General features: G+C 49.9%; 2 protein-coding genes across 2 annotated transcripts in view; one reads left to right on the plus strand and one right to left on the minus strand.

The window, feature by feature from the left end:
* Positions 1-402: 402 nt before the first annotated feature.
* On the plus strand, positions 403-11,936 carry LOC122382626 (GRIP1-associated protein 1-like). The gene is made up of 18 exons (XM_043368199.1): positions 403-492; positions 2,150-2,258; positions 2,531-2,597; positions 2,837-3,033; positions 3,289-3,378; positions 3,640-3,800; positions 4,174-4,316; positions 4,648-4,855; positions 4,988-5,069; positions 6,049-6,144; positions 6,363-6,761; positions 7,036-7,182; positions 7,406-7,630; positions 8,010-8,087; positions 8,433-8,580; positions 8,860-9,023; positions 9,401-9,563; positions 10,246-11,936. The coding sequence occupies exons 2-18, from the start codon at positions 2,217-2,219 to the stop codon at positions 10,446-10,448; spliced, it is 2,613 nt and encodes an 870-aa protein (XP_043224134.1). The 5' UTR covers positions 403-492; positions 2,150-2,216; the 3' UTR covers positions 10,449-11,936.
* LOC122382628 (sorting nexin-32-like) overlaps positions 11,877-25,355 on the minus strand; it is a 45,849-nt gene continuing 32,370 nt past the window's right edge. The window contains exons 8-9 of the mRNA XM_043368200.1: positions 15,920-15,985; positions 11,877-14,348 (exon numbers count right to left, since the gene is read on the minus strand). Of these exons, the coding sequence (XP_043224135.1) occupies positions 14,178-14,348; positions 15,920-15,985 (237 nt within the window). The 3' untranslated portion in view covers positions 11,877-14,177. The remainder of the gene's footprint in view (positions 14,349-15,919; positions 15,986-25,355) is intronic.

Consider the following 25,355-nt stretch of genomic DNA (forward strand, 5'->3'; position numbering starts at 1 on the left):
GTAGTTTTGGAAGAATATTTGTTGCGGTAAGAGGAATTACACCAAACATACGTCCTAGGAGCAAACATGTGTTATTCCTCCATACTTTGCACTACATTTCCTTTCTCCAATGGCCAGCACTTAGCAAATAATAGCGCAATTCTAAATTGGTAATATATGTGTACAGTAGCAACTGCGGGTCCCTGTACCTGGCAAAGCACAGTGGAACGGGCAGCCTCATTGGTCGACCGCTAGCCAATCAAAACCGTCGCTTTTTTGAACCGCCTAAGGGCCTAATGGCGTCAGGCTCCCTGTAGGTCTTAATCGCACTTACGAGCAGTCGCACTTCTGAATCTGTAGCACTCGTGTAGTATTTGCACTAATGAACTGTCGCATATTTGATATACACCCCATTTGCACATTTGCGTCGTGTTGGTGTTGTTTGTTGTTTGTGTGGATTGGTTGGGGGTTGAGTAGCTTCATAAGCTAAGAAAGTTCTCTCTATATGCCGTGGTAAGGGAAATACGACTGATTTCACATGTCATGACAATTGCTTGTTTTTTATGGTCATTAATATTTTCATGCTGGTTGATTAGGTGCTAATGTTGATGTACTTTTGATTTGCACTTCTAAGTAGGCTCTTCTGAAACAGTTGTGTTACAATTCAGTTTGGTTTCCCATTTTGGGAGAGACAACTTCCATATCTTAACATGGAAAACAAAACAGTATGCTCTAAACTAGCATATTTGTCATAGACCAGCTCAACCCTCGCCCTGAGCTCTGTTTGGTTGCTGTTTTTTATCAGCATGCTGTCGGTTCTCCCCATATAAGGAAGTTATTGCTGGCGCTTCTTGGCCTCTCATTGGTCTAACGAATAGACCACTTGAATTTGACCAATGAGAAGCCAAGAAATAGCAGCATGCTTGCAGCATGCTGATAAATAAATGGGTGGGGGGGGGGGGGGACAGAGCTATGGTTTAAGACATAAGTGCCTGGATCACTCTTGTGAGTCAGCATCATGCCCATAACTGTGATTCAAGATGCTCATGTTGATATTGATGCTGAAGCCTAGTTTCAATTCACAGCTCTGGCTGTGACCTAGGCATACTGCCCTTTATACACCATGAGGATGAGGTAGTCTGGTTGGAGCACATGCACATTGCACAGCCAGCCTGACCACTCAGCAACACTGCCAAGTGCCAGGTGGTTGCCACCTGGACATGTCAATAAATGTCCAGATGAAGCCCTAAGAAGATTTTAAGGATAATTTTTTAATAATCTATCATTATTTGACATCCTGAATCCAAAAATGATACTTACATGTTTCACAATAAAAGGAAAAGACAAACTAAATCAAACCTGACCTAACCTTACCTACTTAACCACAACCTACCAACCTACAACCTACAAACAAATCTACAACCTAACAACCTACAAACCTACCAACCTACAACCTAAAATTTCTGCTGTTTCATATTTGTATCAACATAAACAATAAAAATAAACAATAAACAATAAACAATTTCAACCAGCGTCCAGCTGTAGGAAGCTAGGCTGCATAGAGTCTGTCAGTCAATTAATTTTTGTTGGTGCTGGAGGGAGTGTGGGTGTCAAGAGGTTAAACTTCATTGTGGGTCAGCAATCATGTTGTCAGTTGAGGTGCTAACTATTATAGTTAAATGTCTCTATGGGGTGCTTGAAGGTGTAGCTATTATAAATTTCCAATAAGTAATTCTAGGAGGCAGGTACTCTACCATGCTTCTTTCCAAAATGTTGCTGGCTTTGCCAATTGCCACCCATAGGTAACTACAGTTTTTCTTGTAAGGACTTGTAAATACTGTAAGTAGTTTTTCTCACCCCCGCATTTGTAAACAGCTTGGACCGGATTATTTTCCCAATGAGAGACAAATAAACACAAAGAATCCTGCAGCACAGTAATATAAAAGGATGACCAAGCAGTATTCCTGCCTACTGTGAAATGCCTGACTTAGTTAAGTCATCTTGATCTAGAAGGAAAAGAAGATGACATCAGACATGAGTGAATTGGCAATTTCTTTGTGGAGAAGCATAAATTGGAATGTTGTTATAAAGGTTAGATTGATAATTGAACATCATTATGACTAAAGACCTTCTGAATACCTATTTCAAATTTATTTGTCATTTGTTTCAGCCAAATATTGTTTGCCAGCTGAAGATAAGCCGCCTGCTAGGATCATTGGCTTGTCATTGAAGAAAAAATGAGTCAGGGAATTTCTGAAGAGGAATTCACACAGCTTCAAGTGAGTTTCATCAATGGTTCAGTGCAAAATATTGTAAAATTTATTTAATGTTTTATAACCAATTTCAGTTACTAAAACATTGATAGAATGTAAGCCTGATAGATTAATTATCTACTTTGCAAAAGCATGTCAAGATTTATTCACATCCAAAAGGCAAATTGCAGATGTTGTACATCTCATTATGACTGGAATTGCTAAAAAAAGCAACTAAGATTCCTGTCTGGGACATTTTTCTTCATTGTGTGAAGCAAATGTAACTGTTTTTCTTTCAGAACCAGTTTTTGGAGCTCAAAACTACCAATTATGCTTTGGAAGATAGGAATAGAAAGCAGGAGGCAGGTGAGTTCCATCTGCACTATGGCATTTCAACTTTTTTTCAAGCATCATTGATGTGTGGAAGGGTGCAGGTCTGTGCAGTATGTAAAACTATCCTTTACTAGTTGGATACCTCCTAATGCCTAAATTTCATTTTTCTAATACCCAGTGTGGTGAAAGTAATGTTTTGTCGTGCCATTCACGCTCATTGACACATATGATGTGTTTTGTTATCCAATTACCATCTGCCGTTGTCCGTGCAGCTCTGTCGGAGCTGCAGGCGCGACTGCAGCGGTCGGCCGCCGAGACGGCGCGACTACAACAGGTGGTCGACAAGAGCAAAAAGGCGCGGGAGCTGGAGCTGCTGATGCAGGCCAACACCAACCTGGAGAAGAAGCTGCTCTCTCAGGAGGACGACTTCCGCCTGCAGAATCAGACCCTGCTGCAGGAACTGTCCGTGGTGAGCGACCTGCAAATGCAACTGGAATCAGAGTTTTAGCGACATTTGTTACCCTTAAAAATAATTCTAAGTTCATTCTCATTTTGCAGTTAACAGCTGTTTTGTTTCTCATCTATCTGATTTCCTAACATCTACGATGTTATCATATGTTTATTTTCACGCTTCTCTCCCACGCGTCTGCGATCTTTTGATGTCTGTCTCGATGTGTGTTCATCGTGACGTGACGACGTGACGTCCGTGGCCCGTCCGTTTCAGTACGTTTCCGCCAATGAGAAGCTGGAACAGGAGCTGAAGGCACTGCAGGCGGGCAAACCGGAGCTGCTGGAGACACAGTACGCTGAGGAGGTAAGAAGCGGGCAGAGGCCGGGGAAAGGATTGTTTTACGTGTGATGTGGGAGAAGGTGCTGAAGGGCGGTAACTGCTGTCATGGGAAGAGGCCGGGATGTCAGTTCCGCTTTTGTACGCTTTGTTAATGAACTGAACGATGATAGGTACGGACGATATTGTTGTTGGGACTGAAAGTAGAAATGTAGTAGGTAAAAGATGACTGTCGATGCTCAGGACCTATAATTAGCTTATATCTGTGCTGCCCTTCATCAATATCAGGCGCTGCGTCTCCGTGCCGAGAGCGAGGCTCTGCGGGAGGAGCTGAGTAGCTGCCGACGCCAGACGGAGACTCAGCTGACCGAACTCAGGGACAAAGTCACCGCCCTGACACAGGTCAACACGCAGCTGGAGAGAGCCGCCCGGCCCGAGGACGCCAACCCGTGAGTTAGGAGAAAGTTCGGGACTGAGGTCGTGTTTGCCGCTTACTTGTGGACTGTTTAGACTGTGTATACCAGGATATTTGTGTACTTATAACTTTTGTGGATGTCTGAGCCTGTGGTTGATAGCATAATCAATAATGGGGTAAAATACCAATACTTTGTTTCTTATGTAGGTCGTTTATGGATGTTTTTCGGAGTCATCGTAGTTGTTTATTTGCATTTCAGAGGATAGAACGTGGAGATGCGTATGGGTCACGGTCAAACTTCGTCATTTATACCTCCATCAGACATTTTTACTCTCGTCTCACCGTACGATACTTCTCGTTATTCACCCATTCACTTCCGTCCCCTCTCTCCGTCTACGTGCGTGCAGGGTGGCCACGGAGGATGCCGAGTATGTGGAGGTGGGCTCCGGCGAGGTCTGCTACAAGAAGGCGGCCGGCGGCGCACACGAACTGCTCGAGGCAGCCGAACACAAGATCCAGGAGCTGCAGAGCGACATCGAACAGTACGCCGGTGAGCGACAACGCTGTGCACGTTTGTATTTGCAGTTTATGCGGAGTTGTATATTGTGATTGTGAACGAAATGTTCTGCTTTCTGTAACTTCTTATGTAGTTATACGGTTTCAGTTAATAACGCTACCTACTATTATTGGTGTTAAGTTCTGAGCAGGCTGTTCTTGTTCTTGCATGATCATCGTTTTTTTATTGTACCCTTTGATATGGCGGGATCCCTGTCATTCGTACTTTGTGACCAACTTTGCCATTTTTTTCGTATAGTACAATATTTTATATCGATGAATTGTATCAGTCTATTGACACTCCGATACTGTCCCGTCCTCTCCAGACATGCGTCTGTCACTGGACACCACTCGCCGTGAGCTGGAGCTGGCCCGTACCGAGCTGCGGCGACTGCGGGAGACGGGCGGCGCCAGCTCCTCTGGCGGCGGAGGAGGCGGGGTCGAGGCCGAGCAGCTGCGACAGAAGCTGGCCAAGAAGCACGACAGCTACCTCAGCCTGCAGGCGGAGATGGAGGCGCTGCGGCAGAGCAAGCAGTAAGTACTGATTGACTTGGGGACAGGACATAGGTGGGTTGTTACTAGACTCCAAGATGGAAATGATAGTTTAGGAGTTGAACCCTACGAGGTGCTATGTTCCGAAGTAACTCGGATGTTTTGTCGCTGTAGATCGGAGATCGACGACCTGAAGCAGCAGCTGCATAAGGAGACGGAGGAGGCCAAGGCTAAGATGCAGCGATACCAGACTCAGGTGAGTCATAACGCTGCATAGAGAAATAGTTACGGAGGACAGGCTTCACTCATACATTTTTAGGTGTGGGTTGCAATGTGAAATAATTACGGAGCGAGCGAAGCGAGCGGAGTCTTTCCTTAGATTAACGGAAATTTCTGAGTATGAGCGGCCGGCCGGCCGGCCGGCCGTGCGGACGCTTTTGCGAGGCTTATATCTCAGCAACCACTTGACCGATTTACACGCGGTAATTTTTGTAGGGTAGCTTCATTCCTTGTATTGTAGTCCTTCATTCCTTCATTCCTTCATTCCTTGTAAGTATTGGGCTATTCCTGATGCATGTGGGTGACCCCTTATGCACGTGCCACGTGCAAAACGAAGAGGTGTCAGTTTTGTAATTGTTGCAATATCTCGGTAACTACTTGGCCGATTGCGCTGAAAAGGTAGGCACCCATTAGGCAATGCATATCCATGTGCCAGAGTTGGGGTGCTGCTGCACGTGCGCACGTGCAGGGGTCGTTTCCAGATTTCGAGAGCGGCTGGACCGATGGCGCTCAAATTTGGTACACGGTTAGGGACCAGTTAGTAGGGTGCCGTGCACAAGTCAGTTGGGACCCATTCTGCATGTGGCTTCCAGATCTCGAGGACGGCTGGGCCGATTGTGCTCAAATTTGGCACATCGCTAGAGACCGGTTAGTAGGGTGCCATGCACAACTCAGTTGGAAGTACCCCCTCGCAATTTCGCACGTGCAAGGCTCACCCTCTCGCTCGCTCCGTGAGTCGCCCCAAAAGGCGTTATACTGGTTGTAGGCATACGAAGATGAAGACCGTCCCTATGTTTTTTGTTCTTTCGGAGAAGAACGAATAATTGTGGGCTCAGAATGTTGCGGAAATCCTGCAGCATCCCCTATCCATATACTGCGATAGTGTTTTTAGTGAACGATGTTTTAAAACAACCTAGGCATACTGAGCGGTTACGATGCCCTTCTGGCTGTTTCAGCTCAACAACGGCTACGCGGTGCTCAAGGCTGAGCGGGAGAAGGCCGCGACCACCATCACAGGCCTGACGGAACGACTCGCCAAATACGAGTCCGTGGTGAGTCTGTATGAGCTGGCATGTTTGTGATAACGTCATGGTATATTGTGAATGCTACCCACCAGTTTTGTGATTTCATTTTGCTAAAAGTCATTGCTCTCGTCGCATCGCTAGCGGGAACAGCTATCACACAGTGCATACGCACTACGCGTATCTCCTGTGCCTACCGCTTTTACAACAGCTCGCCTTTGACACCAGCACCTCTCGTCTGCTAACAGGACTCTCCATACGACGGCGCGTCCAGCGGTACTGCGGACTCCACCACCGCTCCCTCCACTACCACCGATCCAGCCGAGACCGCCCGACTGACCGCCCAAATCACCGACCTCACCTCTCGGCTGGAGGAGACTCGACGCACCGCGGCGGCCGCGCAGACATCCGCGGCGCAGCTCAGAGAGACGGAGACGCGTCTCCAGGAGACCCAGACGCGTCTCCAGGAGACTGAGGCGGCGCTGGGAGACGCTCAGACGCGGCTGGAGGCGCGGACGGCGGAGCTGGCCGAGTCTCAGCGCAGGCTTGCGGAGACGGACGAGAGACGCACGGAGACGGAGGCTCGTCTGCAGGAGACGGAGACGCGCAGAGCCGAGACGGAGACGGAGCGGGACGACGCGCTCAAGGTGAGAGATGTGGGCGATAGTGGTGTGAATTTTGCTTATTTTGCCAACATTAATCGGAACGATGTAGTTCGTCCTTTGTCATGTTTTGTTTTATTTTATTTTACTTTTAGATTCTACGTTGTTAATGACTTCGATACAATTAAATTGTTAAATCAGTGCGTGTGGCCGTGATGCGCTTATCTGAGAGAATATTGGTGAAACAATAAAACGATACGCACTATTGGTTTTAATCCCGCTCATAAGCCGACGTTCTCACCTCGCTCTCCCGTTCCAGCTGGCGCAGAAGCGTAAGTCGGTGCTGGACGAGATGGCGATTCACATCCAGCAGCTAACTGTGGAGCACAGCGAGGCACTGGGAGCGGCCGAGGAGGCGCGGCGCCAGGTGCAGGCGCTGGCTGACAGCACAGCCACCGAACTGCAGGTATAGCTAGATGAGGGAGGGCTTGATAAAAGTACAGGGGTTATTGGTGGCAATGCGAGCTCACGCCTGGTGTACACTGTTGATGATGAGTTGGCCATGTCGCATTATTTATTGCTGAGCGTATTTTCTCCATTGGTCATATTTTGATGATCTGATAGACTGACCCTAGCACAGTGCATCAGTAGATCTTCTCGTCATATCGCCTTCATTTTGCTGCCCTCAGGAGACCCGTGATAAGCTATCCCGCGTCGAAGCCGAGCTGGGCCGCGTCCAGGAGTCACTGGAGGCCGAGCGTCGGCTGCGTCAGGAGCAGGAGCAGCGGGCCGCCGATCAGGAGCGGGAGCTCACCGCCCGGCTCCTTCAGGAGCAGCAAGAGCGGGATCAGGAGCGTCAGCAGCTGCGGCAGGAGGCCGAGGCCGCCGAACAGGCGCACGCCGAGACCGTGAAGGTGAGGACGGGGACTGGGCTGCGCGCTGAGACCAACGGGCTATTTGGTGTTTTAAATGCTTTACAGGCTGATGGATTGTTAATGATTGAAATTAGTGCTGTTCAAATAACTAAATGCGAACGAGCGTTGCATGCCATAACACAAACTAGGATCTTAGCAGACTGAACCCATATCCAAAGTAGAAACGCTGGTGCCTGAGGAGTTTCCAAAACTTGGGTTACCAAAAGTTTTTGGAGTGGCAAGGTTCCTGTGTTGTGCTCAATGAAAATTATCTGAGTGCGTTAATTTGGTAGATGAGTATCGATCGATGCTAGGTTTCATTAGTGAAGTTATCGATCGGTATGTGCGCTGTGTGACACTCTCCTTTTCTCTCTGTCAGGACCTGAACACCCAGCTGGAGATCAGCTCGGCCCAGCTGTCAGAGTTCAAGGAGAAGGTGGCCACCCTCAGACAGGAGGTAAGTCATTTCCGGGCTGTTTGCCAACTGCCAACCGTCATCATGGTTTGTGTCAAAGGGGCCATCACGTCACAGTATTTGTGGGTGGAGATCACCTGAAAAGCTGTTGGTTGCTGATGCGTAACAGAATACACCTGTCAGTTGAAGTTTATTGTGACGTGTTTCAGTGGTGTTACGATAGCCGTCAACTCAGCATCGTTCTGTGCAATATTTAGGCAGTTGTTGTGTCTTGTTTATAGTATTTCATCCTGCCTGTGATGGCATTATTCCCTGGTGTCCATGTGCCTATGGCAGAGTTCTGAACGAATCCGTACCACCACCACCCGCCACGACCTCCTCCCGCAGGTCAAGGACAGCGTGGACGAGAAGCGGATCCACGAGCGGAAGGGCGCCTCGATCACCAAGGACCTGCGCCGACAGCTGGCGCAGGAGCGGCGCCGGGCTGACCGGCTGCAGCAGGCGCTCCAGGACACATCGTTCGCCGACAAATCAGGTGCGGACTGACATACGATGATGGCATACGACACGATGGCATACGATGATGGGCTCATGACATGGAGAGCACCGGGGCTTTTTAGTGGAGCACACAATGTAGCTTTTCAGTATGAATAACTGTAATGTTCAGGTACTATTATAATATGTACGTGTATATTGTTCTCTTCCTCCCTCGGCCGACCTCTCCCCTCCGCCTAGTTAGTCGGACGCCCAGTCTGTATCCAGCTGGAGTCTGATGATCTCCCTGCCCCCCCTCTCTCTCTCGCTCTCTCCACAGCGGAGCTCTCCCCTCCGCCTGAGTCGGACGCCCAGTCTGTATCCAGCTGGAGTCTGATGAGTGGGGAGAATGGAGGCGCCGCGCCTCCCTCTGTGAACGGCAGTGGCGACTCGCCGGTCGACACCGAGACCGTCAGTCTGCTGGCGCGCATCACACGGCTTCAGGTCAGTCCCGCCACGGGGGTGTGATACTGATCATGGAAGGGATCGAGGTAGCGGTACATTGTCGGTCCAATTAAGCCAGTATGTTTAAGCCGGTTCACTGACGTGGGAGGGCAGAGGCGAGGGTAGCGAACGTTTGTTTTGCTCGCCACCCTCTCGTATGCTGTTGTTCATAACTTTCGTGGCTGTATGCTTTGTCAGCTCTGAACAAAACTAATGATTTTCCGTAACCCCTTGTAACCCTAGTTATATCGATCGGTAGACCTCAAAGATTCACTCAATATGCGCGCAATCGCGTCGACTTGCTTTTTCTTTCGCTGCCTATCTCGATGCCCTTTCTTCGCACTCCACTTCCACCGCCGTTCCCCGTTTGCCCTCAGGAGGAGAAGTGGCGTGTGGAGGAGAAGCTGAACCACCTGGAACAGAGCAGCGGAGCGCTGGCCGACGACCTGGCCAACAAGGCGGCGCTGATCCAGTTCTACTGTATGGAGGGACGCCAGCCGGCCGGCGCGGTGCACTCGCCGGAAGGACGGCAGAGGACAGGTATGGAACGGAGGAGAGGGTGAAGTCTGTGGTAGATAGATGGGAGAGGGGTGCGGCCGGAGCGGCCCACTCGCCAGAGGGATGACAGAGGACCGGTATGTGAGGGGAGAGGCGGGAAAATCGGAGGGCGGGAGAGCGAGAGAGATATGACCAAGGCCGTATATAGGCCTTGGTCATATGTCTATATGTATATACGGCCTACATAGGCCTTGGATATGACTAGCGCGGCCCTCTCACCAGAGGGACGATAGATAACTGGTATGGAACGAGGAGAATATGGGGAAGTAACTAGGAGGGAGATTGATGGGTTGAGGGAAACATGGTGGGAGCAAGGTGGGAGAATGGTATGCTCGCTAGTAGATGACTATTATACGAGAGATCGCTGGGAATTGAGTATTGTCGATGGGAAACGGGCATGACCGGTGGAAGGAGGATATGATGGCAGTTGGGCGTTGTCAGACGGAAGAACTTATCGCATTCAACGCTGATGACATTTTTCTCAAGACTGTTCGAAAGGAGAAACCATTAAATCGTTGTCAAGTATTTTCTGCTTCTGAAATAGCTGATGACTGAATATTCCCCTCAGAGGCAGCGGCTTCTATCAGGCTTTGTCAAACACCATTCAATATCCATTAGGTATGTGTAGTACGTTGATCTAACTCGTTTCTCCAATCCCCGTCAGGCGGCGCTGAGAGCCTGACGCCCGTGAAGAAGCTGGTGGACTTTGTGAAGCACCTGTCCCTGGACGAGCAGCAGCGAGAGATGCAGCGTCGGATGCAGCGCATGCTGGAGGAGACGCTCACCAAGAACATGCACCTGCAGAAGGACCTGCAGATCATGTCCAAAGAGCTGGAGGCCGCCCGACGTCAGGCAACGCAGTCATGAACGAAAGGCGAGAGTCGGGATAGCGTGCGGGTTTTGTGAAGTGTATTTAACTTTGTGAACTTTTTTGAGAATTGGGGATTGCTTTTTTGTGACTTGTATCCAATTTAGTGTGATATCTGGGTCTAGTTAAGGTCCGTTGCCCATAATACGTGTCATGAGAATTTCGCGGAACCGTGATTTTAGGACGTAGGCATATCGTCCCCGTGACTTGAAGTGTTTGAACTTTTCGGGGCTTAATTGAGCTGCGCCACAGAATGTGGCAGAAGCTCCACAACGGGACATATCGTGTCTGTGGCCCGCCTGAGCCGCCATTGCTGCTTTACACGTCCAGTGGCGCATCTGGTCGTCAACCCTAGAGTTCCACGAAGCCGCCTAGCGTCGCATAATCTTTCCTGCGTAGATCTGACGCGGGATGAGCTCCGCTCTGTAGCGCGGAGCTGTCGCGGCTCGCGCTCCCATTGTGTGTACTGTGTATTCTGCGCCGCGCCTGAATGATCTGATGTGCAATGTGATAGCGGTTTCCTGTGCGGCCCTGCGCAACCAGAGAATATGTTTTGTACCGTGGTTGACGTGTGTTCCGAGGTAATAGGGCGTGTTTTGGGGGTGTCGTCTGCTCAAAGCGGAGTTTCGGCAGTTTGTTAGGAAGCACGAAGTGTCGGGGAGTGTTCATTTGGGCAGAATCGGGTATCGTAACAGAGCTAGAGAAATTATGTAGATGAACGCAGGATCGACTGTGTATTTTATCTAACGAGCTGCGTGGTTGTGCGGGCTTTGCACAGACTACTTTTGTTATGAAAGTATGTCCATTGTGTTGTGCCACATCCGGGCCCAGCAGTGCGGGGCTAGTTGATGGTTGTGCGGTCTGCCTGGCTGGCGACTCCAGTGCGCCGCTGGCAGCGGTGTTTCACCCTGTGGCAGTGAGCAGCCTGGTCCATGTTCGCTTGTTGTGGTCATTCAGGCTCGGGGTGGCCAGATACATACCTATATTCACATGTAATACAGCTGTGGCGCAGTCAGCACAGCAGAAGAGAGACATTTTATACCCTCTGTAGCTTAGCGACCTGAATATGTATTCGAATCGGGCTCTATGAGAGTCGGGAAAGTTGTGGTGTTCTGATGAAAATGTGATGAGAATCGATTTACTGAAATGGCCGCGGGCAGCATAACATGCGATCTTGCTTTGTGTGTTAAGCGGTAACACTATCAGTACTAGCGCTTTTGGTAGGTCTATTTTGGGCAATGGACGCTTTGAGGCTAACGATGTTTGCAGAAGTGCAGCTATATTTTATCCAGTATATTTTATTTTTGTATTACCTAGTAAACCTCGGCGCCTTCCGTCTTGCGGCTATCAGCTGTCAGTTCACAGTTAATCACATTGACACTGGCTAGGGAGTTGTGTGCTACCGCGCTGGGCTCTGAAATAGCGGCAGTAGACAATGCGCACTAGATATATTTATTACAGTTCGTAAATACATGTACACACCACAATACCATCTTTCTGAGGAGGGATTTCGCCAGACCGGTGCTCAAAGGAAGCCAAGTGCGGAACGGAGGGGAGCGTAATTCCATCGATAAATCTGGGGTCTGTGTTAGGCCACCGCTGCCGCATTGATAAGTCGATGGTACGGATTCAACAAAGAGGGTCCGTGATCGACCACACAGGGGTGGCTTCCTGCCGGTACAGGGGGAGGTTCGACCGGGTACGTACCGGCCGTAGGTAGGTCGATACCGGGCGGGGAGGCACGGGCGATCAGACAGTACTGGCAAGACGTGGCGTAAATGATGCGCCGCTCGTGACAGACCGGTTGAATAAAAAGCATTGAGGAATGCTGAATAACAGGCCAATATATGGAGTGCAAGAGTTTCATTGGCCAACCGACAGCGATCAAGAGAAACAGTATAACTGAAAGACAAAATAAAGCAGTAGCAAGTAACTAATCAAGAGCGATGTTACATCGCAAGCATCTACATTCATAGGCTAAGCACCCGCAAGAGGCTTCTCAAGCTTCGATGTGAACATCTTATCCGTCGCCAAAACATTCTGCACAAGCTCCAGTGAGAATCCGAAAATAAACCTGACAGAATCACGGAATGACGGCACAAAAGGCCAGCATTCAACAGTCGACAGTACAAGCTATCTACAAAATACCGTGCCACTATCACTTACGCGGGTGCTCCAACTCAACAGTTAACAAGGGCGTGGTGCTTTACTCGATAGTGCGTATAACCAGTCACCTTCACAACAGACACCGCGACCACAAGCTACAGCCAGCTCCTCACTACATATATAAATACCATCGTTGGATAAGTACGGACATTCTAGCTAGACCTCGCGCACAAGATGCCCGCCACTGTATGCCATTAACAAGTTCACGCGGGTCGCATCATTTAGCAATGCAGTTCTGACGGTATCACCCGAGATAGGTATCACCTCAGCGACAGTATCACCGTGTATCGTCTTCGGCGCGACAATCGCTTAGCGCTGCTGCGCTCAGCACAAGTTTTCGCTATGCTTAATTTAAACAAGGAACCATACATGCCTATCGATCACAAACCATGACAAGCAAACAATCAACGTCCTACCACGCGGCAAAATTCTCACAACTCTAGACAGCAAGACGTCTACGTCAAAACACAACGAGCGCCCAACTACGCTCGAGCACCGGCAACTTTCGGCCTCGAAATCTCCTCAAGTCCTGAGCGACTTAGCATACGTGCCTACCAGACCGCCACTTCCAGTCTTATCGAGATAACAAGGCTACAAGGGGAGTAATTACGTTCCCCTGAGACGGCTTACCTCACCAGGGTGGGGGATTCGCTCGCCTCCATCGCCATCTCATGGACAGGTCGGATAGACGCTAAAGGGCTACATGGAATGCACAAATAGCAAACTTGAATGATCATATTATCTGTCATGCTACGCTGAACCTCGAAAAATGATCCAACAACGGTACCGAAACGCCATCCAATGCACACCTCGAAAGTCGACGCCGAAATACTGTGTTCAAAATAGTTATTTTGATAAATATAGTGGTCACTTCTGACACAGTAACTACCGGAGTTAGTGATCCTTTCGTTTGAACCACTTCATCCGTTTTCATCACACTGCTCTTTCTCCAAGCGTAAATGCTCCGCAGTCCCGGCAAGATTCAGCGCGACGGCGATTGAGTACCTAGCAAAGACACCACTCCAGCCCAAGACACGGTGATTCGTATAGAAGCGTATCGCGGTAGCCCCAAAAGGCGGCTTATTGAAGTCACTGCTCGAAAACGGCGTAACATGGCGTCTGAGGCGAATTGGCGTTCATAGCGACGCATAGTTAAACACCACTGGTCCATCGGGTTGGGATGCCTTGATGACAGATTGGAAAATCCATTTCACTGAGCGATGGAGCCGTGCCAGTCGTCCAGTCGTCAGGGAACGCTCTTTGGCCGCACTATACCGGAATGTCATCGTCTACTGAGTTTGGTTTCACTTCACAGGCTGCCTTGTCACTCAGCGAATGGTGGGACACTAGCAATGAACGACGAACCACCAGACGAGCTATTGTACAAAAGCATGCTGATCCCAGACACTAGTTTTCACCTCCAGCCCGAGTCCATCACGGCACCTCTCTTCTCTGTCATAAGCACCGTCCCATTATTCGACTCCGGCGGACCAGCCGCCGCTGTAGATCTGAAGCCACCTCCCTGTCGGCGGCGGAGGCGGGGGCGGGGGCGGGGGGCGGCCCTAGCGCCGCCGTCTCAGCTGCCCCGGCTCCGGCACGGTGAACTGACGAATGGTGTCCAGGTGACGGCCCAGTTCGGCCCGCAGGATCTGCGCCGCGTGGATCTGGGATCGCGCCAGCTCCGCCATGTCAGAGAGGATATCCGTGGAGCGCAGACGCTGCAGCGCGCGGATCTGGAGAGAAGACAAAAACGCTAGTCAGACGATGAACGCTATAACGAAAGCAAAGAACGCTTATTGGTAAATACGGTCGGCAAACAAGACGAATACAAATGTCTTATGATGTCCAAAATCCTAAAAATATCCTAGGATGTCCCTTCGGTTGAAATTTATTCCATGCAAATAAATTGGTCAACAATATTCGCAGTCCAACTATGCTCAACTTACACCGTGGTCAACAACATTCGCTCAGACACCTCACACACACACACACACACAAACGCGACATGACGAGCTTCTAATCCCACGCGTGACATCGACGCCACCACATCATCACACCTCCAAATCGCGGACTACTATCAGCACACCTTCCCCGCCGGCCAGCAGAGTCGGCCTTCCCGTGGCCTCCGGCGAGCGCACGGCATGACGACAGCAACTCTCCACTCGAGAGAGCACGATAGTGACACCGCGGTGTCCGCTGACACGCACGCACTGACCCAAACGCGCACTGACTGACCCAAACGCCTACGCAAGCACACATGTTACAAATAAGAAATTACGTGGGTAGCAAAGCACGAACATCGACGTCTTTTTCAACAAGCGTTTCAAGTTAGTAGTTTCACACGGTATTCCCGTAAGTCAAGAGATCGTGAATCGTGACTACATAGGTGAAAACAGGACAATGTTAACAATAAATACGAGGGGAGATGTGGGTGGTCGACTCTCGGTGGTGAGATCTACAGCGGATGACTGGGGCCAACGAGAAGGAATGCTGGCATGTTACGGAGTACCTAAGTTCGTTGAAACAGAACACTATTGTTAGTAGATAGCAGTTGAAGGACAAGTAACACAAAAAAAATGTTACAGCATTGAAAATCCCATGAGGCAGGAGCAAGATCTGCTGAAGGCGCTGCAGACTCCAAGGTTAAAAACACCCAGCACAGGTGAACGTTCAGCGGCCTAAGTAAGTCGTTAGGCGGCACGGGCGGACATCGATGGCAGCGCCTCTATCGGTCACTAGGGAAAGCTGGCCTGTAGGCGACGAAATACCGGCTGAGTTGTCACAAGTTAAATAGGTTTATAGACATCCGTCTTGTGAAAAAGTTGAACTTTTGCCTTCAATATTTCTACAGGCAATTTTAGAAGTGCCTTCACATAGACTCCAAAACCGTTTAAATTATTTTATTCACTTCAAGCCTTCCCTATTGTTCTTGATGATGCGGGAACCATTTCTAATTAGTGTTTCTAGCTTAGTAAAAGAACATTTTGTGCAAACGATGAAAAAATCATAAATGGAAGATTTTAAATGCAATTTTCTGTAACAAATAATGGTAAATTATGTACAAATCAAGGAAAAGGTGCATGCTGACTGATAATTTAAAGTTCTTGGGGCCAGTTCGTTTCTTCTTTTCTTACGTCGCCCCAATGGCCGCGAATACACTTGTGATAACGCCTATCGTAGCCGCAAATTCCAAGGTTACCCGACGTTGACAGGAGGCTCAGCCCCAGAAAACAATAGGCCGGATACCTGTCACGGTGGCCGTGGTGGTATACAAAGAGACGGTATCACACACATCCGGACCCACCTCGCTTTTGGCCGTGTCGGAACACTCCTCGAAGGCCTCTTCCGCTCGCTGTTTCGCCTCCTCTGCCTGAAAAGGAAAAAAAACAATGTCACCATAACTGAAAACACAGCTAACACTAGGCACCCTCTTAGGCACAACAGGCAAACCCACGAGCAAATCTTAATCACCACCATAAGTGGAAATTTCCACTCTACACCAATTCTCCGAAAACGACCCGCTAATGTGACCTAATATGCATCCTCCGTCGCAGGCGGGGCGGACCGGCTCCGCCCGGCGACCTCACATGTATCACCCCCACTGCAATTAGCAGGGCTGACCCGTGGCCAATGACGCAGTGCCATCCTTCTCATGTTCAGTGAGGCCTGACTGATGCCAGCCTCCGGCCAGCAGCTGGCCAATGGACCAATTGCAGCGACCAGAGCCGGGGTCAAGTCGTGCCTCCCGCCCCCCCCCCCCTGAGGGTAGGTGCCGGCCTTGGTGTCGGCCGACCTCTGAGGGAAAGGGCTGCTGGTCCTCCGGCCTCCGCCAGCCCCGCCCGACCGGACGCGGGTTGCTGTGACCCCCGGGCGAATCTCGGCACCCAGATCTGGGGTCATCCGACCGTGACGGAGGGACGGCTGACCTGACCCCGCCGGGTAAACGGAGTGGTGCAACTCGCGCGTGGCAGTACAATATATTGCCACTGATGAGTTGGGCGGTATGCATACAACATTACTGAGGAGCTACTTAGCTGGTGAATAGATGCACGCATTAAATAAGTGAAACCTTAAATTATACTGGACTCATAGCGCCGACGACGGGTGCTGTTTCAAACTCCGTTCGATATTGATGATTGACATCGACTGTATCTGGACTTTCCCAGCTGAACAGGCTCCCCTGGGCGCAGCGGACACAAGCTGGTGATGTAAGGTTGGCGCCAAGATGCGTGGAGCATCTACCAGACGATGCTTCGGTACCAGACATTTCCCAATCAGCACGGAAAAACAGAAAAGCAGAGGCACATTTGTTTCTGTTCCCTTCTGCATTTACAGCTCAACAAGTGTCGTAAACAACAATAAAATTCGTTCGGCTGCTTGGAGTTCGGTGACAAAGAGTACGATTACGGTGGGTGGAAGTGTTGCGATTGGAAGCGCATTGGTAACTTTGAAGTGGCCAATGCTACTGCTTCAATAAATGTCCACAATCGTGGTGTTACTTGCACTTAGCAAAACTCTCTCGACTCGTTAGATTTCTCCCTCGTGAAATCCCACCTCGCTCCCCCTAGCTACCACGCGTGAAATCGGATTAATCGAAAACTCCAACCGAGATCACGTTTCCGATCAGCACGTAGCAACTCAACATGATCTATCTGAACTACCCATGCATTGCCATTAAACCGCTGACGGATGAGCATTCACTAAAGAAAACGATACCACCAGCGATCATTACCCAGGACTTGACGAGGTCGTTACAAAGTTTTCACCTCGTTCCAAACACCTCTGCCGGTCGGCTCCTGACAACTCACTCAGCCGCCAGGTGTGGGGCATGCCGCACTAGTCAGCGTTTAACGTGGCTAGAAAAGCATTCCCTGCGCCGTGCAGGTGGTCGTATTTCAAATGCAAAGTGGAAAGAAAGCGCCTCTCGCTGCAGCAATTATTTGTTGCAGTGGTGGTCGGTACAGTTCATTTAAGTGTCGGATCTTGACACCAGGATGTACAAGAGAAATGTACAGTTTGAATACGAGGTGTGGTATAGACATGTTCACTGCACGATAGACATTCGAGAGGCAGTAAACATCAACCAGCTGGTACGAGATCGAATATAACTACCTCCCTGCCGACATTTACTAACGACGACACTGGACAGTGGACACTGGACAAGTCATGCCTGGAACGTCCCAGCGAGAGTTCGCCCAAGAGCCTACAGCACTCCAACACAAATCACACACTCTCTCACATTATGACCGACCGGCAGCGTCACCTCCTGCTCTCGCTCCATCTTGTCCGAGAGCGAATCGGTCTCACCCTCGCTGCACCGGTCACGGCCGGCTGGAGCAGTCACTCAGTCGAGGCCCGTCCAGCCACCGCGACGGCTAACCGTCCTACGGGCACCCACCCTGACGGGAAATCATCGCTGTTACACAAGCCTGGAGAGAGATGACGACCTCCCCGGTCTCCGCTCTCGGCTCTAACTCTGATTATGCCACGAAATTGTCCATTGTCATTTCTGAACCCTCTCTCCTCTAAGCATTCGTCTTAGCAATAGCTATGGAGATAAAGAGCAGCGCGATTCGACGCATACGGCAGGCAACCTGGCTGAGTCGGTCATAGGTCTGGTGGAAGGCCTTTGGCGAATGACGGTATACAATGTTTATATTGAGCTCTAGGTTCCAGTCTTCTAGGCCTCGTAACTGCCCTGGCAGTCTGACCCGACTCGTCCGCTCACTATCTAGCCGCGCCCCGCTGAGCAGGGCCGCCACGCAACATCCTGCGTTGGCACACATCCCTCGAAACAATGCCCTGTCCAGGTCGTAATGTCATACAACACAGAGAGAGTCAACATCATGAATGTGGGATCACAGCAGACAGGGCGGGTGCCTCTGCGACCTCAGCAGAGCGAGACATAACGTCCGATGATGCAAGCGGTGTGGCTCGCACGCTCCCGGCAAGCGCGCAGGCAATGGCGGAAAGAAAGCGGCACGCACTCACGGCGGCTCTGAGTCTGTAAACTCGGTGAGGCAGATCAAACTGCCGTCGTTGTGGTAACGACGCTGAGGAGCGGCCGAGAGGATAGCGGTGTTAAATTCACGGATGGATGAGCACACAGTCCAGACAGTGGACAGACGAAAAGGATAGTCAAACGAAAGAGAATACTTTCAGCCAACATGAAAGCGATAAAACCTGTGAAGTTGTGCCTCCAGATCAAACATTCCACGCACCATGTTCCCGTTAGACCACCCCAGCCGGCATGCATTAACCATAGGCGCTGTGTCCACCAGTGTTCGCCACGGGCCCCCAAATCCCCAGCCCAGCCCGGCCCGGGCCCATGGGTTCAGAGCCCGGCCCAGCCCGTAGCCCGCTCTTGGCAAATATTCCAAGCCCAGCCCGGCCCGGCCCGTCAAAAATAGCAATCTAGTTATTGTCTTAGTCTATTGCCATAATAAGCATGATTGATTACACTATTTTGAGAACAATTCAAACTGCATAAATATTAACATGGCAATCATGACTCCCTTCTTTTCAATGAATATAATCATTTCAAGCACCTATGGCACAAATTTTAACAGTAACAGCAAGCACCTCAGTCAATTAGGTCATGATTACACACCTATAAAAAGTTTACATGATTATATTAACTACATTCTATGAGTAAAGTTATCTTGCAAGCTGATGTGTGTGAACATTATCATTCATAATTGGTGACTCTAATGCATACTTGAAGGAAGTATTTGCAACATACTCTATGCTTCCCAGCACTTACCAGCAGAAAAAAGCTTGACTTATGGGAATTGATGAATCTGTCTGGGATTGACCTTGCTGTTAAATTCACTCCATAGATGCTGCAATATCAAAAGCCTGAGAAAGCATACAAAATAGGTGACACTAACTTAAGCACTGTCTTCCAAAAGAAGAGAAAATCCATCCATTTATCAGCAAAACTGATTTAATCTATTCTCAATTCATGCCCACGTGTCAACCGAATCTCTGTGGACAACTATCTGCTACTTTCCTTGCTATTTTATGTTAGGCTCTTTTCAAGATATGGATATCGCTAGCAGCGTAAGCAGAAAACATGGTAAGCTTGAAATGTCATTGGGTACTTTTGCGACTTTTACGCATCATTATCATCAATCGAAAATGAGCGAACACTTCTTGATTGTCGCAGCTGCGGTAGGTAGCGATCCTGACCAATTGTATAATAAAACATATATGATCAAGTTTTTGTTTTGTTTTTCGTTCGTGTTTTCAGACTTCGTGATTTAGGTTTTATTTTTTATTTGTTAAATTTTGTTTTACACCTTGATACTTACTTAAAAAACGTATTTATTTGATATACTGTTGTGTATACTACCTAGATGCCGTCACATAAACATAGCGCCGCCGCCATGATTGCAAGTTTTGTTGAGAAGGCGCTGGTTTGTTGTGATTTATTTTGACAAATTTATGGACATTTAAAGAAGCTTTCATCGCGAAATACTCTGTAGAGTTCCTCGTTACGTACAGTGTGTTTTGTGAGTATCCTTTTAAGGTTCTGTTCGTTAAAAAGCCGTCGGTGAAGGAAAAAAGACTGTGTTGGAATTGTCTCACTATCGCCATATATGTGTTAAACTTAATGTAGCCCTGTAGCCCATCATTGTTGAGTGGCTTCTTAGTTTTTGGAGTTTTAGTGCTAAGTAAGTTATTTTGATGACTACATTTTAACTTTTATTAACAAACTAATGATGCTAGAGATTCTCTGATCTTTTTGGTTGCGGAATTTGTATGAAAACCCTCCTATGTGTGACATGATGTGATATTGGATAGTTCTCAAGATTCCCAAAATTCAATATCAAGTAGGTTTTCTTTTGCATTGCTTAAATTTGGTTTAGTTTTTGTATTTCCCCAGTGGGTTTTGTTTGCATCAGTTTCCAAATTTTCTTAAATTGACATTAGTCGCAAAACCCATAGTGCACAAAGCTCTTGGCCCGGCCCGTCCATAGCCCGTTAACTAATGATATTTGGGGGCCCGGCCCAGCCCGTAGCCCAGCCCGGCCCATGGCCCGTTGGGCTGGCCCGGCCCGTGGCGAACACTGGTGTCCACTCCACGTGCAGACACGTGTACTACATAGTAACGCAGCGGTAACTCCCTACCCTCTGTCTCTGTCTCTGTCTCTGTCTCTCTCTCTCCCTCCTCTCTCTCTCTCCCTCCTTCCTCTCTCTCTCTCTCTCTCTCTCTCTCTCTCTCTCTCTCTCTCTCTCTCTCTCTCTCTCTCTCTCTCTCTCTCTCTCTCTCTCTCTCTCTCTCTCTCTCTCTCTCTCTCTCTCTCTCTCTCTCTCTCTCTCTCTCTCTCTCTCTCTCTCTCTCTCCCTCCTCTCTCTCTTTCTCCCTCCTCTCTCTCTTTCTCCCCCTGCCCCCTCTCTCCTCAATCCTCTCTCTCTTTCTCCCTCCCTGCCTCCTCTCTCCTCAATTCTCTCTCTTCCTCTCTCCCTCCATCTCTCGCCCCTCTCCCCCTCTCTCTCTCTGTGGGTCAGCAGTGCCGGCCGGCGCGCACCGCCGGAGGCTGGACCGTTGTGTGACCACCACGGCACGGTAGGAGTGGCGGTACGGTGGTAGCGGTGGTAGTTCGGCCCGGTAACGGCCCGACAGAGTCGGTGTCCAGTGAGCCGTGACCGGCGGCACGGGCCGGCACGGCGGGTCTCGGAGACACGGGGTGGTCCCACTGGGTCCCGGGGCAGAGGCTGGGCCCATCGGGTTCCAAAACAGAGACAAGAGCGGCTCACTGGGTCCCAGTGACACGGGGTGGTTCCACTGGGTACCAGAGGCGCAGACGACCCACTGGGCCGCAGAGGCACAGGGTCGTCCTAATGGGCCCCGGTGCAAAACGGCACACCATAGTTACAAAACGGCACACCATAGTAACACCATAGTCACTTCAGTCGAGACGGCACAGAGGGCTGAAGCAATTAGTTATCTTGAGCTGAGACTGGGGCTTGGGCTCGGACGCAGGATATAGTCGGCTTGAGTGCCGCTGACCTAAGGTTTTGTTGGGGATGAATGAGACTGAAGTGGGTGGAATGGAATACAATGGGATATGGGCTCCTAGGACGTCAGCGAGTCGTCCAGTAGCCTAAGCTAGCGAGGTCAGTGTCGATGGCGGGACAAAGGCCGGGTGGCAATTTGAGATGTGAATAAGCGGGATTATAGTATGTTAATAGGGGATAAACAGAAAAAGGCTGAGGTAGAGATTTGTGAGCAAGCGACAATGTATTCTCTGAGCTGATAAGAATGAATATAAGCCATAAGCTTGAAGAATGACGAATCCACCGACCGTGAAACAGTTTATACAATCGGTAATCTGATCAACCGTGACCACGGATAGAATATGAGAACCAGACCTGATAAATAAACAAATATACCATGGACCGTTTACCGCGACATGCATTCAAATATCTTTAACTCTCCACCAGCGCTGATCGATCATCCTATCATCGGTCTCGTTCATAGACAACACATCGCTCAGTCAGCTGGTAACGACCTACCGACCGGCAATGCTACCGTTCGACCGAGCTAGGAACAGGGTGTGCTGACCGGGAGCCGAGCTGGAGCGGGCGCCTGCCGATGACTGGGCGCGCTTTGCATAGAGCAGGCACACCGGTGTGGCCCAGATCCGAACGGAGCGGTCAGAGAGGCGGCAGACGGCACTGGCAGCCAGTTATGGCAGGCGACCGGGCGGCCGGCGGTTGGATGCGGGCTGAGGTGGTGGCCCACGAGTCTGCCGACTATAACTGAGACTGCATCTCCCGAGTTCCAATTCATTTTTATTTACATCAGATTATGGCTACGACTCTAACGCCTAAGCTGGGCCCAACTAAAACCACCCGACAATTAAACCTAAACACAGGTCCAGACTCCGACTTAAGGCTAAGTCATATATAACGCTTATCGCCTGGTCTCCACAGCAATATGACATGGCACGGGCCAACAGCATGTACTTCCGAACCTTGAATGTGACCCGCGTGATGTCGTGAATAAATGACTGGCGAAAATTACTCACTACATAGCGATCAAAGGCAAAAGATGATAACTAGAAATCGATCAAAGATATCAAGGACAGTCGTGAGAAGTGATAGCACAAAAGACCATTTTGCTCTAAACGTAAAGGAAATCTGGGAACGCTTCACAGTAAACGGCGAGCCTGCAGCGAGCAAACAAGACAGCCATGACTAGCGTTTTAGAAGGTAAGCCGCAGCGACACCGACATTTGGCGAAAATCGTCTCACAATGGCTCGGCGGCTGTGCTCGGCGGGGCGCCGGCTAATTCGGCGATATCCCGGTATTTGGGACACTTCTGTTGGCGATCTCACCGGACGACCAGCCAGGTGCGCAGCGCCCAGCCGAGAGCCGCGTCCTCCATCGGCCGACGGCCGGCAGAGGCGCCGAAAGTGAGCCACCGCGCGGGCCGCCGCAGCGGTTACCGTCCCGGCCCGTGAGCAACTCATTATCGCCAGCATGCGCCGTGTCCGACGTCCTCAGTAAATGATGGCGGAGAATGGGGTCTCAATGGCGACATGTGGTGAGGTTTTTCTTCTGAGTGCAAACATGAAAAAGGTGCAGACATTCACTCGGATAACCTCCAAAGTGATCAGCAAAAATCACTGAGCCGATTCGCCAATTTGTACAGCAAGTGCAAGTAAAAAGCGTGCGCTCAGCTACAAAGCAGCCGTGCAACTGAACTGCACGCCTGAGTAACAGCCGCGAAGTAGTACCTAGTTTTCACTGCATTCATAACCTTGCATAATCAATCTTGAGTCACAGCCAAAACGGCAAATCAGATCTCACTGAACTAAAATTGTCATTAGTGTTAACTATGAAGACAGATCGATTCTAATAGCTGCGACTACGGTCTTCTGTCAGAAATGGCCAGGAGCCGCCATCAGGAACCTCACTTGACATGGTCACTCACGAACGATGACGGTGACATTCAACACAGCTATGCCAGAGCGGTGTGTCAAGGTAATGTCAGCGCGATGTCACAACACCGGACACAGTGCGTGTCACGAGCTCGGTCATTTCTGAGCAGGTCACACACTGGGTATTTAGGAGGAAGGGCCAATTACATCGAGGCTGTATACATAATGTACGAAATGAAATAGTTAGCGGTAGCCGTGTGGGTTTCGGCATACACATACCATCAGGAGAGGAATTCCTATTCACATGCAGGCTTTTATGAGACCTCCAATGCAAATGCAAGTCAGCATCCAATAGAGATACGGTAAATAGGTTACGAGCACTTGACCGTTCGGACTACAATTCAGTCTGAACTGGGTAACAATCATGTAACCATTACCCATCCACTGTAACAAGAGACACCATAAACGGCCTCCTTCTCAAAGAGCTCGTATGGTAAGCCACCCAGCCTATTTTCCAAGCGCGCCAGGATACGTTCCGTTCCACCAAGAGCGCTCGCTGCACGGATCCTGGACAAGAATGTCCTATCGGTCCGAACATCTCGTCACACATGAGAAACCGCTCAACAAAATTAAGTAACCACTTGCCGCCCACGGAACTCATTAGACCGCGCCATCCGCCCAGCCTGTGTCCGTGGAGCATTCCGCGAGGCCCCGCGGCCTTCGGTACGGCACGACCGAAAAACGTTCCTCCTTTCAACAGGACACGCCCCGGCTCCGCCCTCTGCTAATCCGCCGTCCTGACAGACATTCAAACCTGCGCATTTGGAGCGCGTGACTGGTCCATACTGCAGTGGGCGGGCCTTCACTGGGCCAGACCGTGCAGGAAAGAGCGGACCGACAGCGGTCAAGCATGGACGGACAGCGGTCAAGCACCACCGTCACATGGCAGAGAGACGCGTCGTCGATCAGCTGGGCTGACCGTTCGGGCGGCTGGGACAACCGTTAGGTCGGCACTAGCGAGGCGTCACTGGTCGCTGAGAACAGATACAAACTGTGGCCGACGCCTAACTCGGTAACAGAACCATCAGTGGTCGGGCCAATGGTGGGAGACAGCATCCAGAAGCGTGCTTTGAAATGCTGGAAATCCACGTTACTGAGGTATAATGAATTATTTGCCCTACTTGCCAATTACAGGCTCTCCTCTGAGCAAAATGAGGTGATGTTTCAGGTTACATATTTATTAGACACGTACAAAATCGCGTACCAACTCACAAAGTAAATACGGTTATTACAATACGCTCCTATCTACAGATGGCTGACTGGCGAGGACACACGGATCCAGTCACAAGCCTTTGCGATCGCCTGAGTTGGCGAGATTATGTCGTGCATCGTCGATCCCTCAGCAGCTGTCAAGCAAAAGTCCAGCAAACTAGCACCAACACAATGAAACGAATCGCCCTCAGGAAGCTACCTGGCTTTGATTGCATCCATTTGATACTTGACATCTACTTATGGTAATCTTGTTCGATTTGAATCAACAAATAATCACAAAAAAACATGACCGATGCCTTTCTCCAGTTCCGGTACACGTCCTAGTACAGTTTGGCAACAACACAGCAGCAATCTACCTCACATCACGGTCACAATACGTCTACAAAACCTGCGGCTGAGCTGACACACAACCAGCAGCTGGGCAAAGCATTGACAGACTTCACGAAAAGATACGCCCGCCCGTTACATGCAGGCTGGAGCAGCATCAAACACAGTTTCCCTCCCCGACCGACCTAGATCAGCCTCTCGTCGTTCGAGGACCACTCCACCGGACTGCCAGAGCCGTGTGAGTAGCC

The sequence above is a fragment of the Amphibalanus amphitrite genome, unplaced genomic scaffold (genome assembly GCF_019059575.1).
Source record: "Amphibalanus amphitrite isolate SeventyFive unplaced genomic scaffold, NRLGWU_Aamphi_draft 000143F_arrow, whole genome shotgun sequence".
NCBI classification, from domain to species: Eukaryota; Metazoa; Arthropoda; class Thecostraca; order Balanomorpha; family Balanidae; genus Amphibalanus; species Amphibalanus amphitrite.